At 40.5% G+C, this 18992-nt stretch overlaps 1 protein-coding gene across 4 annotated transcripts in view; it reads left to right on the forward strand.

Annotated features, from left to right (window-relative positions):
- Positions 1-18992, forward strand: part of Fer (FER tyrosine kinase) — a 329360-nt gene that overhangs the window by 98836 nt on the left and 211532 nt on the right. For all 4 annotated transcript variants that reach the window (XM_036173166.1, XM_036173169.1, XM_036173167.1 and 1 more), the window contains 2 exons: positions 4376-4498; positions 12366-12555. In XM_036173166.1, coding sequence (XP_036029059.1) covers positions 4376-4498; positions 12366-12555 — 313 coding nt within the window. The remainder of the gene's footprint in view (positions 1-4375; positions 4499-12365; positions 12556-18992) is intronic.

The following is an 18992-nucleotide window of genomic DNA, read 5'->3' on the forward strand; positions in this document are numbered from 1 at the left end:
TCAGAATCTCATTATTGAATTACTCTTTCATAGTCGATATATGTTCCTTAATTTAGTCAGCTGTTTATTTATATCCTCTTTAAATTCATCAATCATTTTTAAAATTGGTCTTCTAAATTCTTTGTCTAGCATATCATTCATTTGGATATTTTTGGCGTCATTTACTAGGAAATTAGGGAGTTTTGGGGAACTCCTGTTGACTTGTTTTTCATGTTTCTTGTGATTCTATGCTTAGATTTATACATCTGTAGGGATGTATAAATGTAAAGAATGTCTCTCTTACACTTTGTAATGTTTTTATTAGCATATATTATAATATTGATGAGTTTCATTATGGTATTTCATTGATGTCTATGATGTTGCGGAGTGGTGTACAGAGAGGGCACTCTGGCTAGTTCTCCACTAGTCAGCAGAGTGTTCTAAGGAATGGGAACTGTCCATCTTCAGTCCCCCGTAGGTGCTATTCCTCAAATCATTTGTCACCCTGCTGTTGCTACAAGGTGAATGTTTGGGAGCAGGACTCTAGGCTCCCTCTGTGTGTGGCTTCTTGGGGCTGGATTGTCAGCTGGGAGTTGTTGTGTCCTTTATCTGGAAAGGTTTGGCTGGGATTAGTCCTGGGTAGAGAGTAAAGTACAGTTTTTTTCAGCTGGGATGGTGTGTAGCTCAGCCACAAAGCCCCCTCCCAAACAAAGTCTTTGAGGTGCTGGTCTCAGTCCCCAGTGGTGTCCAGAGAGGAAAACAAGGCACAGTGACTACTGGGCTCAAATCAGATCGGAAGTGCTGTGTGAGCCAGTTAAGAACAGGCACTACAGACCAATGAGAGTAGAGAAGAAGGGCAAAAATGATAGAGGTTCCGAAATGCTAAACATGGTAAAGCAAGGAAAGAAATGAAAGAATGATCCGTGGGAAATATGTCAGAGAGGGAAAACCAATTAAAACTAAGTACAATTAGATAAAAGCAAGAAAATACTGAATGAAATTAAAGTGTTGGAGAAGTCTTTGTTGTCAAGGTCCTTGGAGTGGAGAAGCTTCTGGATTATCTACTAACTGGAAACGAGTGGGCATGGCATGGGGGGTGGCCGGCAGGCCTGCTGGGCAGTCTGAGGGCATGCTCTTCTAGCAGGGTTGTCTGTGTTCACTCACTCCATAGGTTTATCATATTGATACCACAGCCCCCACTATCTTCAGATGAGCATGGGCTAGGCAGGCACACTTACTCCAGAGGCCCCTAGTTTGTGTCCCGGAGGGCATGGTAAATGTCCAAGCTGCAGGCTGTTTGTGAATGGCTGCAGGAGTGTTGGAGAGAGTGCTGGGACTGATGACGGGGACGGGGAGAGTTTGGAAATGTGCTAGCACTCAGATACGGCCAAGTAGTAGTAGAAACCCTATGATTTGTGGTATAGAGTCTATAGATCAAATCAGGTCCTCAGGTGCCTTTACCTTCTGACCATCTTGCTGGGTTATTTTACTTGTTTTCTTTTTTATTATCTGAATTTAGTGATATATTTTCACACCTAAGTAGTCTTCCACTACTTGAGCAGTCTGTAGATGAAGATTTAAACTGAGATTTTGTGTTTGATGTATTGAGCCTTTACTTTTCAGCATTACGTGCCGTTGCTGTCTCTTCTTTTGAGGGCAGGACCCCCTGACAACTGATCCTTCTGTGGTTCTCACACCCTTGTTTAAAGCTTTTGCTAGGTTTGTGAGAGAATCTCTCCCCATTTTACCGCTGTGACTCATGGCATCCCCCACCTTGTGTCTGCCACATGGCCGAGTGGTCCCAGGAGCCCTGACTTGTGATTGTCTTAGGGGTTGTGATGCCCTGAGTAGTTTGGTTCCTAAGGATAGTAGCCTTCTCCAGATGGTATGTCTGTGCACACTCTGAGAGATGGGTTGCTTCTCCAAAGCCAGCCTGTCACCCAGGAGTCCTGAGACTTTGAACCCTCTACCACCGTTAGGACTCGTGGGGAATGTGGCTTTGGCCTCCGCAGGGCTGCAGCCTCTTGTTACCTTTGGGTTTGTCCACATTTCGCACTGTCTTGTGCAGAGGGCATCGGGGCCTCACTCCCTCTTCTGGGCAGACTGGTTGGAGCTGGGGAATGCTTTGTAGCTTCAGCTTTCTTCCTGCTTCCTCCAGCTGCTTCGTTTTCCTGTCCCTTCTTGATTCCTGGAGTGCGCCATCTCTTCTCTCCTGACATAGGATTTCCCCATTCCTGCCCAGATGCTGGCCATGCGGTCACAGGAAGTGTCCCCGTCCACAGCTGGACCTTGCAGATCTGAGTATTTTTCTTGATGTTCCTCTACTTGTGTTCTCTTCTGTTTCTGTAGTAGATTCCCTTCTATCTAGGAAATGTCTGTAGTAAGAAGACTTTTGCTTATAACTTGTACTTCAGAGTTTTTACTCTCTCTCTTTAAATAAATTCAAAGTTCGGTAGAATGGGATAATTTGATGTTTTCCCTGTATTTTTGACTTCCTGTTGTTACTGGATGGGGCCTTGGTTGTTCTGTGACATCAAGTCTCCGTTCTTTGTGTCTTGAGCAGTGAATTGGAGAGGACATGGAATAGTAGTGAATGCAGACATTTATTAACAGTGAGAGTGAAAGCATGGAGCACCTGCCATACAGTAGGAGCTAGCCCAAGCAAGTGTGTGCCTCAAGACTCTGAGCTGGTTTAGGGGTCCCCTCGGGAAACAATGGGATAGATCTTTACTCTGACTGACAAATGGGTAGGCACTGTCATATAGCTTTAAAAGATCTACAAGTGCATAGGCTGTACATCCCATAATTTTAGTACCTATACTTCCAATCACGCACACACAGGAGATGATAAATAGGGATTTCCCCTAATCGGTCACTTCAGCGATGCTGTACGCTTGTGCCAAGTCCACTTTGTTTATCTCTCCTGTCATGTCTGACCCGAATTACCCACAGGAGGTAGGTAGTCACTGTTACCTTCCTGGGGAGGACAGACACTTCTTCCCAAGAGTTTAAACCTCTCTAATGTCTTGCTTTGAAAGTATGAAGGTAAGTTTTAATATGATATAATAGGGGTGTGTGTGTGTGTGTGTGTGTGTGTGTGTGTGTGTGTGTGTTTTAGAAATATTTCCATTAAGGACTGAATACATTTTATGCAGCCATAAATTATTTGGCCCATGAGTATATATTAAATTTATATCTTAAATTATCTTTAAATCTAATACAGAGGATACTTCTAAGTCAGTATAATATGTGAACATAGAAGTAGTTTATCATCAGTTTCAACTGCCAAACTACGGATTCTCACTTTTCTTTAAAATAAAATAAATGTAATAATATCTCTCATGGAAGATTGTTATAAAGAGTCAAAAAGGTAATATATGAACAATATACTGATTACCACTTAGGCTACCAAAATGTAGTTAATTTATAATGTTTGTAATGCATTACTTCAGTTTTCTCTAAAAACAATGCTAATGAAACAGTTATTTCAGTGCCAGGTTTACAGATGAGAACATTCTGTGAGCTGAAGAATTTTCTGAGTCTCAGATAGATGGGCACAGCCAGAGTGCAGATATATGTTAATGTGAAAAAGGTGTGATCTTTTCACAAAAGCATATTTTTCCTAGTACATGATACTTAGTCCTTTTTTTTTTTTTTAATCTTTCCTGACTTTTTTTTCTCTCTTCAATTTTTGTTGTTGTTGTTGTTGTTGTTGTGTTTTATTTTTTGAGACATGTTTCTCTGTGTAGCTTTGCACCTTTTCCTGGAACTCACTTGGTAGACCAGGCTGGCCTGGAACTCACAGAGATCCACCTGCCTCTGCCTCCCGAGTGCTGGCATTAAAGGCATGCGCCACCACCGCCCAGCCTCTCTTCAATTTTAAAAACTAACCAGTTGTGTTCTTGCACACCTTTAACCCCAGAAAGGCAGGCAGATCTCTTGAGTTTGAGGCTTGGTCCACACAGTGAGTTCCAGGACAGCCAGTGCTATAGAAACCCTGTCTATAAACAAACAAACAAACAACCAACAAAGGAATAAGACTGCAGATACCACTTTCCAAGAGCACTAGCTTCCCCATCCATTCTTACAGACACTGTTCATAGATGTGTTTCATTCATACTCCATTGACTCTTACATTGCATACAGTTTTATCTAGTTTCCAGAATGTTCACTTTGAATATTGAAATGTTTTCTTTGTCTTCTGGTAGGAAGTAAAGTAGCCACATTTCTGTTTATCATTTGGAACATGGCTAATGTAACCAAGGGACTGAAATTTTACCTTAAAGTAGATTACGGGTGGCTGGCTGCCCTTTCGGACTTGGCGACCTCATAAGTTGGTGTATGTGCAGATCAGCACATTTAGTATGTTATTGGTAATGGTGGCTCCTCCTTCTAGGTTGAAGACTTTAGCAGAAGAGCTCACGCAGACACAGCAGATGCTCTTAAACAAGGAGGAGGCTGTGCTGGAGCTGGAGAAGAGGATTGAAGAATCTTCTGAGACCTGTGAAAAGAAGTCTGAGTAAGTAACAGAAATAACATCTGAAAGAATACAGGCTCATGGATGTCTTTTTACGAAATACTTGTTACATGCTGTTGTGGTTATGGCATTTCCAGAAATGGAAGTTTTCATGTTAAAATGGTGGAATTTCATGTAGTTACATCATAGGACTCTGGAAAACTTTTTGTATTTCTATAAAAATGTGATGTCCACTTGACACAAACTAGAGTCATCTGAGAAGAGCTAACCTCAGCTAAGAAAAGACCTCCACCAGACTGGTCTGTGGGCAAGTCTGTGGTCCATTTTCTTGATTAGTGATTGATGTGGGATGGTATCGCTCACAGTGGACAGTGCCACCCCTGGGCCACTGGGCCTGGGTGCAATAAGAGAGCAAACTGAGGAAGTCACGCAGAGCAAGCCTATAAGCAGTGTTCCTCCATGGCCTCTGCGTCAGTTCCTGCCTCCAGGTTCCTGTCCTGTTTGGTTCCTTCCCCGACTTCCCTCAATGATGAACGGTTACCTGGAAATGTAAGCAAAGTAAACCCTTTATTCCCCATGATGATTTAGGTCATAGTGTTTCATCACAGCATTAGAAACTCGAAGACAACTGTGTCCTAGAAAAGTGGTGTTGTGTTTGTAAAGATAATGGCCCGATCAGATGCCTATGTTTTAACAGTTTGAACTACTTCATGAAGAATCCTTTGTTAAAAGATGTCTTTGCTGCTCTACATCTTTTTATTATTTTATTTTATTTTTTAATTTTTTTATTTTATGAGACTTACTATAAATCCCTTTGTAAAAGGATACAGGGAAGAAATTGACTGCTGTTGTGTTAAAAAGGAATCAAATTAATTAGAACACACTGATCTCCTTTGCATATAGAAATCAGCTCCAGGTTTACTTTGTTATATTGGCTTTCCTGGTGTTTGTCTAGTTGATTTCTGACTTGAAAATACCTTTCTGGGTCTTTTGATTTTACTTGTCTTAGTATATTTCTGTCTTTTGGTAGATGTGTGTACTCACTCATGCATGCAGGTATAAGAATGTGTGTTAGGTGTGTTAGATGTGTGTACTAGTTCATTGGTACAGGTACAAGAACATGTGTTAGATATGTGTGCTCTCTCATGTGTGCAGATAAAAGAATGTGTGCATCTCTATCTTTTGGTAGATGTATATAGTCACTCCTGTGTGCAAGTACAAGAATGTGTTTTAGATATGTGTACTCTCTCATGTGTGCAGGTACAGGAACATGTTAGATGTGTGTACTCTCTCATGTGTGTAGGTACAAGAACGTGTGCATCTATCTGTGTGGAGACCAGAGTTTGATGTCAGGTGTCTGCCTCAATTGCTCTCTTATTTTTAGAGGCAGGGTCTCTCATTGGGCTGGAACTCGATGACTCAACTAGACGGGCCGACTAAACCCCCAGGGATTCTCCTGACTCCCTGGCAGTGGAATAATATGTGCTTGTATTCTTGGCTTCAGAGGCTTTTTACATTTTAATTTATTCTTTAGTAATTGTGTGCATGAATTCAGTGTATTTAGATTGTATGGACACTCATTGCCTCCTCCTTGACTCCTCCCACACTGCCTTTTCCCCTCCCACAGTCCTGCCTTCCTGTTGTTACTCTCTTTGTCTTCTTCCTCTTCCACCTCTTCTTCTCCCCCTCCACCCATTCACTCAGTCCATGCTGCTGGTGTGCACATATGTGTAGGGCGCCACCCAGTGGAACAGGGACAACCTACCACACTGCTGCAGAAGACTGAGTCTTCCTTTCTCAGCATTCATCCATTGCCAGTAGCTCCTTAACTCAGGGTGCGGCCTTGCTCTCCACTCGGGAATATTGACTGGCTTGATCTTGTGCAGGTCTTGTGTTGTCAACCACAGCTGCATGAGGTCATGAGTGTCCAAAGGACATACGTTTGCAGCAGTCTTTCCTGACATTTGACTAGAGTATTTCCACTCCCTCCCTCTTCTACAGTGTTCTCCCAGCCTTGTGAAGGAAAGTGTGTGACCTGGATGTCCCGTTTTGGACTGAGCCTTCCATGGTCACATAATTCTCCATATTTTGATTGGTTGTTCGTCTCTATAATTAACCACTATGTACTGCATGAAGAAGCTTCTCTGGTTGAGAGTTATACTATCTATAAGGACATATTTAGGAGGCACTTTAATTCTGTGCCTACTTAGCAGACTAATAGTAGTTGTGCCTGTGGTCTCATCAGCCACAGGGTCTTGGTCTTGATTCCAGGGATGAGTTCCTTCTGTAGGACAGGGCTTCAGTGTGATTAGAGAGTTGTGGATTACCCCCATAGCGCTCCTGCCGCTGTTGCACACATGGCTGTGTCTCACCAGATCGGTCGTTGTTACAGTTTGCAAAGTTCACAGCTGTGTCTGACTGTTGATGGGCAGTATGCAAATAAAACCCAGCTAGCATGAAGGAAGCTTGTAGGTCAGTACCAGCTTGATTTCTCCATGTTCTGTGACCAAAGACGGTCGTGTTTTTAGCAATAGGATCATATTATCAAGTTTCAGTGGGGTAACCTGGAGCAATGGCGGTAACCTGTTTTTGTGGGTGCTGGGATTGAACTCAGGTCCTCATGATTATGTGCAAGAACTTTACTAACTGAGCCATCTCCCTAACCCTGGTTTGTTTGTTTGTTTTTCTCTCTCTCTCTCTGTATGCATATATGTGTATGCATGTGGAACTAAAGTTTAATGTTTATTATCCTGAATCATCTCATTTGTGGGGTTGTTTGTTTGTTTGTTTGTTTTTTGAGTCAGGCTCTTCCACTGAACCCATAGAATTTGGGTATGTTGACTGACCAGTGAGCCCCAGGAATCGTCCTGGCCCCTGCCTCCCACCTGGCACTGAAGTTACAGATGCACAGGAACACAGCTGGCTTTCATGTGGGTGCTTGGGATTGGAACTCATGTTCTGGGCTTGCATGGAGGGCGCTTTAACAGCTTCCCCTCTCTTTAGCCTGGGCCTTCTCCTTGTTACCGATAGTCGGTTGTGATGGCTAGAAACTCCAACCGTGCGTGTGGGCATGGTCTCCCAAGTCCGGGCTGCAATAGACGAGCTGCTTGTTCCCAAGCTGTCATTACTGCCTTCAGATTTCAAAGCTCTCAAGGGTTTTGTGATGTCTTTGATCTCTTTCATCTACACCTGCTCTTAGTTTTTGGCATAACTTCTCAAATATTCTCTACTTCTATCAAATTTCTGATCTTCTCATTTCCTTTATTTTAATCAGCAGACGAACCTCTGTATCACAGAAAATTCTAAAGCATTGTCCTTGCTTTGGGGGAACTAGATCCCTGAATCTACACACATTTCCCCTTAGCACCCACCCTTAATGCCCATCTTTTTACAGTAGAATTGACTTGTTCTAAGTAGTTTCTTGTGACTTTATAAAGGAGGGCCACCTTTTGTTTCCCCAGAAATTTTGTATTATTTTATATGTTATATTTACCCTTTCCGTCCTCCCAACTGGGTCCTTAGACTCACTTTTTCAGTGTTGACTCCAGAACCACCATCTTGAAAGCCCTCCCACGCCCATCTCTGAGTGCTGAAGTCATGACTAGGCCGGCATCTGCTGGGCAGTGCTGTACTGCCACTCAGCTGAACCTGCAGCTGCTGGGCCCTCTTTATTCCCCCACTTGCCTTGGTCTTCTCGTCTCTGAGCATGAACTCATTCTAGGAGGAGTTCTCTCGCATTCCCTCAATCACCACTTAGTTTCCAACCCACACACATCTAGCTTTTGCCCCATTACAGTGGAGATATCAATCTCGGAGATTACCCCTGGCCTGGAGTAGGGCAGCTGTCTTTCTGGACCTCTTCATCACATCTGACTTTGCTGATGTCGTTCCTGTGTCAAGATGACCCCTGTTGGTGTCACTTTTGCTAGCTCACTCTCTGTCACTGAGCCAACCCAGTCTGAAGGCATGTTGCTAGGCGTGTGCCTCTTCTCTAGATGGCTTGAAGATGACTTAGCTTTGTTCTTACCACTTAGGATTGACCTTCTTGGTGTGCCTGTTTAAATGCCATAGGAGCACTCATTATCTTCCCGCCCAGAGCTGGATCAATCTTAGTGCCCTCAGTGCAGCCCCAACTTCCTAGTCGGCGAAGTAGTCTTTCTCTAGTGAACGTCAACACCGTTCATTCATCCTGTTCTACAATGGACATGTGATGCCCCGTTCGTTTCTAAAATACCGTACAAAAGTTGCTTCCAAATATGTAACCTTTCCCCACTACTTAAGAAGCCTTGGTTAGTTTTCTTACCTCTACATCTATACAAGGACCATTTCCATGTCTCCCCAGTCACCACGCTTTGTGTTTTTTGGTACAAAAATACCCACCTCCAGGAAGTACAAGCTTTCTCCTGAATCTTTCCCGATAACAGTTTTGCCCAAGTTTGGGCGGGGCTGGCTCTTCCTTTTCGCGGTCTTTATTCACCGTGGAGGAGCATGAGAGTTTTCTCTTCATTTGCCCGGATCAGGTTTTTCTGCGTTGTGTTTCTTCTTTCCTCGTTGGCATCCCTCCTATTCAGTTTTTTTTTTCTCTGAAAATTTCACCACCTCCAGTTCACGATGCTGCCTCACACGTGCGTGAGGGCGTGTGCCGTTAATGGCCCCCACAGCGCTGGCTGCTGTGGAGCTGGGACGTTCAGCCTCCTCGGGCATCGGCCTCCAGCATCTCAGCCCAGGGGGCGTACATGGTACATGCCAGTCCTGTACTGAGGCCCGTCTAGGCAGGGCACCCTGGAACAGAGGTACCCACAGGGAGGGGTGGAGCTGGCCTCGGACTTCACCCAACCTCCCACGGAGGCCCTGCAGGCTAATAGAATTTTTAGGAGTTAGAAGGGTTAGCATGGCCGGGTTTTTAGGGGTGAGTCCTAATGAGCCCAATCAAGTAGCCTTTGTTATCCTGAGTACTTATTGTTAGCGTCAGCGTACAGTGTTAAAATATGGAGTATATTTATGTCACTGAACAGTTACTGCTAACTCTGAGTGATTCTGAAATTGGTGGACTGAACTTTGCCTCCATATTTATATGTTAAAATCTTTTGCTAAACAGATGTTCTGAATCGGACTCTACAGTGATATATTTATAATTTTTCCCTTAGTGTTTCCTGGGCAAGTCCTTAGTTTGTACCATCGATATCTACCTACCTATCTACTTACCTATCCATCCATCCACATATAAGTCTAGACATCTATCTATATATAAATACACATCTGTAATGAGAATAAATTTTGTAGTTAAAAACATGAACTTACAATTCTTTTTAAAGCTAGGTGTGGTCATAAATGTCCAATCTGGGCTATCTAGTGAGAACCTATATTTTAGAAAAAGTATTATCTTTATTTTTGTAATACTTTATTATCTTCAGATACTGTTATTTGAAAGTAATAAAACAGTAAAATTATATTTCTTCAGAAATTCTTATATGTTCATATTCTTAAATTATTTCTAAATAATAGAATCCTGATGAATTTTTACTTATATAACTACTTGTCCTATCAGCATATAGTAGGGCTTGAATTATGTCTTTGAATTTAATATGTGCCTTAAATTCCCAGTATTCACAGCTTCTGAAGGGACGTTTAAAAGCTTTATCCCCAGCATATGTCAGAACCAGGAGTGCCCAGTATACTTAGTTTGTGCCAAGGGAGCAGTAGTAATCTGTCATTGGATTTATTTCTTTCTTTTGCAACCAGATAGTACATGTTTATAAGCTGTAATGCAGAGACCCAGGCCAAGGGTTGTTCACCCTGGAGTGGTTAGTATACCCAGTGAGATTTTATTGGAGAAAAGTAATTTTTTCTTTGCAGATGGGTTCCAATTACAGATAGCTTCTTAGTTACGAGTGAACCCATGCCCATTTCCTCCTCTCTGGGACCCTCAGCTTCAATCTGTGCAGCCCTGAGCCTGCTACTACAGTCTGTGTGAGTTTGTTCCTATAAATACACAGTTAATTTTCTTTGTTTGGCTATTGGGTTAACATTGACTTTTTGCAGCTGTTATCCCTTATATATAATTTTGTATTTCATTACGAAGGAGGCGTATTTTCCTTCCTCTTACCCTGTGCAGTTACCCCTCTTAGTTACTTTCTTTTGCATTTTTTGTTGGCTTTTATGTAAGACTCCTGATTCAGTGTGTTTAGAGTATTACTTTTAAGCATATCAAATAATTGTGCCTATCTGTGACAAACCATTTTTTGAATAATCTTCTGGATACATATGAGAATGTATTATGCCATTTTACCCGATATATTTAGAATAATTTCTGGTACTGTTGTTGTACTCATGATTTCTGTGGTACTTTGCTTTTGGAATACGTGTCAGAAAGAAACCCCCACAAAGTTAAAAAAGTATAGTAGTGTAATCTTTTCCAGAGTCTCCTAGTATTTTTTCTCACAAAAATGATTGTCTTAAAAATGAACGTTCTCTGAATGGATTTTCTGAGAAACAGAAGTGCCAATTTATTGCAGAAAAGCAATTACCAACTAATATGCGAGCCAGCATGAATTTACCAAGAAATCTGTACAGATTTTAAAAATAGGTCACAGATTTACTGAATGATGATGATGTCCATGGTAATTATCATTTATTAAATTCTGCTGTTTAGAGCAGTCTGTCTTCTGGACATTTCTAGGTCTTCTCCAAATGTTCTTTAGCACAAGCTCTATTTTCCCCAACTTCACACTGTTCTCTGAAATGCCTTGAACTGTTATTGCGGGTACCACCATTCTTCCTTATGATCACTGAGGTTGTGCTCTGCTTAGTTAGATTGGGACTGAGCTGAGTATGGTTATTCGGGGTATGTTGTGATCTTGTAAGTCAGTTACTTCACTATCTAATTCGGAAGCATTTCCTCTTGACCAATCTGTTGTCTTGTATCTATTAATAACTTACCGCAGTGCACGGTGCACTTACTTTTAAGGTGTTAGTATCTCATATTTACGGGGTAGACATTTCTGCCAGCACTTTATCTTTCTTTCTGGCGGCCTTACTGTGGGAAAATTAGCTTGCAGTTCCCATTGTAGGGAGCCCTGCGGGTCAGCTCTCTAAAGGAGGGATGGGAAAATCTCTTGTCGCCATTTTGTTCATAGGAAAAAGATTCGTAGACTTATGCTCACTCGGTCATCGTCAACTCTGAATCCCTGCCATGTTAATGTTCCCTGACTCAAAACACATACCTCATAATATACAGCTCAGTGCATAGGCTATCTCCTTAATTTTATTAATTTTACCTCAGGAACATGTCATACTTTAAGTATTTAATTCTTGAGATTTGAAATTAACTTAATATTTTGATTTTTGTCTTTTTTTTTTTTTTTTCAACCAGTTTAGGACCTATACTCCTAAACTAACTCCTGGTGAAGTAGATAGTTTATGTATAAAAGAAAATAAATGCCATATACCATTATTTATTTAAAAGTGTCTTGAATTTCTTATTTCCATTTTGTTAATCCTGACTGACATCCAGTAGCCATTGTTATTAAAATCTGTTTTCATGATTTTTTTGTATGATTGTGAAGAAGTGCTATAGAGGAAAATGAGAACGTTTACAAAAGCGTAATCTGCACACAAACACACAAACACATAGACACACACATAGACACACTAATACACACACAAAGACACATACACCTAGACACAGATACACATATTCACACAGACACACAGACACACAGACACACACAGACACACACACACACACAGACACAGACACAGACACAGACACACACACAGACACACACACAGACACACACACAGACACACACACAGACACACACACACACATACACACACACACTTTTCCATTGCTGCTTTTACTTCTTGTTGAGTTGAAATAATATATATTTATTGTATTTTGTTGTAGCATTGTGCTGCTTCTGGGCCAAAAACAGGCTCTTGAAGAGTTGAAACAGTCAGTCCAGCAGTTGAGATGCACTGAGGCAAAGTGTGCAGCACAGAAAGAATTATTGGAACAAAAAGTACAAGAAAATGATGGGAAAGAACCGCCTCCCGTGGTGAATTACGAAGAAGATGCGCGATCAGTCACATCAATGGTAAGCTCTGGAGCGTCCAGCACCGACCGGAGGGTCTGGGTAGTAAGTGAGCACGAAACTAATTCTGGTTTGCTGTAACAAATTATGACTCTTGTTAACACGCAGGTCCTATTAAACTTATTTGTAAGTGCAGAATAGACTTACCTGTCAGTCACCTCAGGAGCTACCCACCCATAGAGTCAGAGGGCAGAAAGCACTTCTCTTGCCTGCACAACTGGAAGGATTGACTGCAGTTGTTTTTATTCCTGGGAGGCAGAGGAAGGTAGGGCTTCATTTTAAGATGGAAGTAAGAATGAGAAGAAAGCATTGTTTGTTCAGAACCATGAAACTCTGTTTGCCTTAGATGGATAGTGTGTACACTTTTTTTTCCCAGTACAAAAAAATGATTTAGCTTAAATTTTCATCCTTAATTTGTTCAGATTTACAAACTTAAAATTCACTTTAATTTTAGTTTTATCTGCTTAATGCCTAGTATATATCAATCTATCTAATCTATTTATACATCCACCCACCCACTCACCTACCTACCTCGTCTGTCATCTATGTTAGAGCAATTTTGCTCACTGGGGACATGTGGCAGAGTTTCTAGACTTTTATGTTGCAGTGACCAGTGGATACGATCTAGAACCTGTTAAACCTCCTATTATGCATAGAATAGTCCTTTTATTCATATGCCCAGTGAAAGCTATCCAAGCCAAAATTTCAGGAGTGCAATGCTTGAAAAATTGCGAGGTAAGTGTTTATTGTTTTCTCTAGGCAGCTCGATGCATTCCATAGATGGAGGTATTTTGATTAAAGAATTTATAGTCAGCATTTTAGTAAATAACATAATGTGTTAAGTAGATCCAAGTGTCTCCACAGGCCATACTTAAAACTGCAGCAACAAATTCATAGAAATGAACATGAAGTACTTGAATATTATAATCATCGCTGCTTTTGTTATCAATTGAATTTTGCTGATGTACACATCACTTTGCAAATTGTGGTCTGTTCTCCAGTATCATGCTTTCTGTCAGAATCTGAGCAAAGGTCCATGGGATTCTTTCTTCTCCTTTATGATTCTTGATACCTTTTGGACATACATATTCTTTCATAAGAATTCACATTCATGCCTTTCACTTGGCTTTTGAAAACCTTTTATCTTTTGATTATGATTTATAATATTTTTTTTGCCTGCATATGAGTGTGGAATTGGCTGCTTAATTACTTGATGGTTTGACAATCTTAGATTATAATACTTTATAATTTATTTTAAGTAATTTAATGTGCATATAATTTATACTAGTATTAGTATGGTAGAATAAAAAGTAGTTATTCAAGTTGCCAGATAATAGCTATAATTTAAAATAATATATATAATTTAAAAGCATGGCTTTTAAGAATTTCTGAACCTTTAGAGTTTAATTCTTAAGTTATCAAAGAAAAGATGTTTACCAATTCAATTGAATAAACATTTTCATAGAGAATAGATAATACTGTTTAAGAAAGCAAATAGCTCTTTGATACCATCAGCCTCTTTTCTTACACCATTTATAAGATTTTATAACCAGTGATACTACCTTGCTAGTTTTAAATAGTGCTGTCTGTTTTATTGTCTTCAATTTATTTTCAGTAATTGAAATAGTGATTATAAGTACCTCTTATCTACTCATTGAAACAATGCCTTTAGTAAGTTTTTAATTAAAAATTAAAATTTTGCTGTGTGGTAGTGGTCTACACTTCTAATTCCAATGCTTGAGAGGTTTAGGCACGATGGAGACATCATGGGAAATAGAAAACTGCGCCTCAAATCAAAGCAAACCAAAATGAAAATTTAGTAAGGCTTTCATTGAAAAATTCATCAGGTTTTCAAAAGTAACACTGTATGTTCTATGTAGTTTAAAATAGTAGGGTAATATTTTACACATTACTTAAGATTTCCCATAAATTTATGAGGAAGGAATACATCTGATGCACAGTTCTTGTTGCTAATACTTCCACTGTATTGGTGAAAATTTTGCGTTCTTTGACTTTTTCAACTAATATTTATAATATATATTTTTTAGTTTTGTGGAAAATAAAAATTATAAGGCTTAAATGGTTTTCACCAAAATGACTCCTTAAACATCGTTTTATGAATAGCATTATGAACTAAGTCAGACTGTGTGTGAGGGGGAGGGCCTGGGGGCAGGAGGACAGAAGGGACATTGGCAGAAGAGACAGTGTCACGTGATCACACATGTGCTGGATCCAGATTTCAGTATACCTATGATCTGTCTGCCTGCCTGTATGTCTGTCTATCTCCCTCTCTGCTGTAGAGTACGAGGCATTAAAGCAGAAGGGTGCTACTGTTCAGGGAAGAAAGGGCGGCCTCTCGGGGAACTGAGGATTGTATTGGACATCAGTTCTAGTTCTTGAGATTAGAACACTGTGTCCTCTGAGTCAGGTTCGGAGTGTGGGATCTGTGTAGACTCCCCTTGTGTAGTTCTGCAAACATCAGGATTTTCTGATAACCAGGGAAACACATGCTCTGGCTTTACTATTCATTTATTAAAGACTTTTCTTTATTAACTGTCTAGTAGTAGAACATAATAAGCTTTATCTCAGTATTTGTTAATTGAGAAATTAGACTTTCTTTTCACCCCAGAATTACCTGTTTGTTTTATGACAGCTTTGGAGCAAATACAGTGATTTTGATCAAAGGCCTACTTGTATGTCAGATCTATGTGTCTAGAGCTGAAGGCAGCCATAGAATGCCTTCCTACTTCTAAGACATGTTTAGCTCTCCTATAAGAGAACAGGCTTCACTTTGATATTTCCAAAATTAGCATTTTGTGTGCAACCCATTGATAGACTGAGACACAACATATATTTATCTTCTCTGCATATATTGAGTAGCTGTTCTTAGTTGAACAGCAGTAGTAATAGTCTTGTTATGCTGCATTTTTAACCTGTGAAGTATCTGACCTTTTAAGAGTTGCCTGTCATTATGGCTCATAGTATTCTTCACAGTACTGTCTGCTGTTCAGTCTTACGCTAAGAACACTAACCTGCTCTAAAACGAAAGCAAATGGACAGTGTTGTTGAGTTTTATCTTTATAATTGTGAGGTACGCTTTCTTTCAATCACTGACATGAATCTTCATTTTGAGCCTTGCTCACCAAATGCTGTACTGAGCAGAGTAGCAGACCAAGAGTCTGTTCTGTAATTAGGCTTTTTAAACATCTGTGAGTTTTTCATTCCATAGATACCGAAGAGAGGTAATATGTATACATTTATTATATATATTAAAAGTACTGTAAAACAAATAGTTCTACTTTACATTTTTTATATAATTACGTCTTAGTTCATATATAAGTTAATCAGGATAAACTCAAGTTAATAGATTTATGAAGGATTATGCTGTGTGTTTCTAACTGATAAAGCAAAGCCTCATGTAATGCCTTTGAATAGCAGTGTATGCACATGGGCATGTACATGGGTCTGAGTGTTCCTTGCTTACTCCCCAATTCTCTTCCTCAGAAGTAATTTTCCTGAAGTATTATTTGCAAATAGAAGCATGCGTGTAAATTATATGCCTCCTGTTCTTTTTTACATAAATGGAAGAACATACAATATTATCCAATGCATTATGCTTGTTTTATGAACTGAACCTTAGATTTCATCTTATAATAGTGTATATACAGTGATTCTTTTTCTACTTAATCATTCAACAAGTAGGTTATTTACTGATGGTCAGGTGTTACAATGGTTACTTTTAGTTTTCAACTTGATGTAATCTAGAAAATCCTGAGAAAGAGACTCTAAATGAAGGGTTGTCTTCATTGGGTTGGCCAATGAGCATGTCTGTGGGGGATTGTCTTAGATATTTGTTGTGGAATGATCTGTCCCATTGTGGGTGGCATCATTCCCTTGGAAGGGGTTCATAAATCTACTAACTCACCCTTACAGTGAGTTTATCCTGGTTAACTTATTATATGAACTAAGATGTAATTATATAAAAAATGTATACTATATGAGTGGAAAGATTGAGCCAAGCAAGCAAGCAAACAAGTGAACATGTGTGCATTCATGTCTCTGCTGACCGTGGATGTGGCATGACCAGTTCCCTCAAGCTCTGCTGCTGTGTTCTGCAGTAGTGAATTGAAACCTGAAATTGTGAGTTCTCCTAAGTTTCCTTTTGTGAGGGTGTTTTATCACAGCAACAGAAGATAAACCAGAAGAGCCATTCAGTACTATTTAAAGTCTCACAGCACAGCCGTGAGCAAGACACATAATTCTTTGTGCTTTTATTGGCTACTTTTCTGTTACTGTGAGATAGTACCCGTATGAAAAGCAACGTTGGGAGAAAAGGTTTGTTTTAGCTGGTAGTTCAAGAGAGGGAGATCGTCTTGGCAGGGAATACATGGCACAGATGAGAAGACCTGGCCAGGAGCAGAAAGCTGCTGGTCACTTTTTCATCATCACACAGGGCGCACACAGTGAACAGGAAGTGAGGCCAGGTATAAACCTTCAAAACAGTGTCACCACCTTGGGACCAAGTGTTTAAGTATATGATCTATGGGGCATTTCTCATTCAAACCTCCAGAGTTCTGTTAGCGTCTTGTCCTCTCATTGGTAGAGACAGCACTGAAGTAATTAAACATGGCGTATGTTTGGTGGGAAATTCTTTGGGAAAATGCAGCCACTAGTGGCAAAAGAGGGGATGTGAATAGTGTGTGTTTGTGTAGAGAGGTCAAGGGAGACTCTCCTGATAAAGTGGCATCTGTACAGAGATCAGAGGGGCAAAGGGGACAAATGAGATCGGATACAGTGACAAGGATCAAGGCAGAACTTTAGTTGTTTTCTGAGAAGTTCAGTTACTGTGAGTCATCAGACTTATCTTTCCAATAGCTAGTTTTCAAAACATGGGTAGTTAATTGTTTCATTTTTCCTTCTTAGAACACTAGGCATAAATCAGGCATGGTGAACACCAATTAATGTCAGCATCTAGGAGGATAGGTCAGGAATACCGTGAGTTGAAGGTGGGCAGGTCTGGGTTACATAGCAAGGCCCTTTCTCACAGAACAGCAGCAGCAACGGAGCAAAAATAAAAATGAAACAGACACAAAAGATAGGCACACTTGTTATGGAAGTGAGCACTGTTCTTCTACAGCAAACTTGGTAGACGATAGGTTGCGTGCGTTGTACAGGTTAAAATTCAGTTTGGAGGAAACTGCTTGCTTTCAGCCCAATCCTTTGTCTCCTAGGCTGTTAAAGGACACTAGGGAAGAGGACAAAGGACAGACATACCTAAGTAGTCGCACAGGAAATGGTGAGGGAAAGAAGGCTGCTGGAGTCGAGAGAGGAAGGTAAAGATAAAGGGGGAGAGAAGCAGAGATGGAGGGGTGAAAGGAAACACAAAAGAGCTATGAAGAGGAGGGACAAGGACCACTGGGACTGCGCCCTGGGCTTCGTCTCCTGTCCTCACCCCATTCTCCCACAAGTCCCGCTGGACACAGGGTGCTGTGATGTGACCTGTTTGTTGGTCCTGCTCTGCTCTCAGGGTTTATTCTTAATCCCTCCTGTGAACTGGACTCTGTCCTGCTGTTAAACTGAAGGTACGGAAGGTAAGAATTTCTAGGCAGCAGGCACTGATGAGGTTAACAGTCTCAGGGACAACTATTAAAAGTTACTGAAAGGTTAACTTACAGGTGTCACAGTTTTCTTTTATGGTTCAATAAAATCTACCCCATGGCAACAGTTTGGCAATTAGGAATTTAAGAAAATTCAGTCTTGTTTGGTTCAAGTTTTAGGTCAAGAGATAAATTACTGTTTTAAGAACGTCTGTTTCCCAGAAGTATTTAATAAACGAAATAAAATGAAATGGAAAATATACACAGTAATTTAGGAACCTGTCTTAGCTTTAGTTATCAACTTTATACAATCTAGGGCCATCTAAGAGGAAAGCCTGAACTTAAGCTTTGCCTATGTGACATGGGACTGTGGGCATGTCTGGGGGGATTGTCATGAATAGATGGTGGTGAACCCAGCCCACTGGGCAGGTGGGCTTGGACTAGGTAAGGAGTCTACCTGAGCATGTGTTTCAGGGAGTGCGTCATCGAACACCATCCCTTCGTGGTCTCTGCTTCAAGTCACTGCCTCACTTTCTGCCTTCATTTCCCTCAGTGATGCTTTGATCCTGGAAGTGTAAGCCAGATGCAGATTTTCCTCCCTAAATTGCTTTTGGTCATAATGTTATTATTGCAGCAACAGAGAGGAGTAGAAAGAAAGAAAGAAATCTGAAATGTTGTTTATTGTGGCATTTATGGGGTTAAGGAGTGCTTTATATGTAGTTACTTCACTTGTTGTAAATTATGTCTTGGTATTCAGATACAGCTTATGTTAGCAGTATTTAACTATTACAGATGTCTGTATATTTTGAGGTTAAAAGCCTTTTCCAAGTTCATTACATATAA

This window comes from Onychomys torridus, chromosome 23, assembly GCF_903995425.1.
Source record: "Onychomys torridus chromosome 23, mOncTor1.1, whole genome shotgun sequence".
In the NCBI taxonomy this organism is placed as follows: Eukaryota; Metazoa; Chordata; class Mammalia; order Rodentia; family Cricetidae; genus Onychomys; species Onychomys torridus.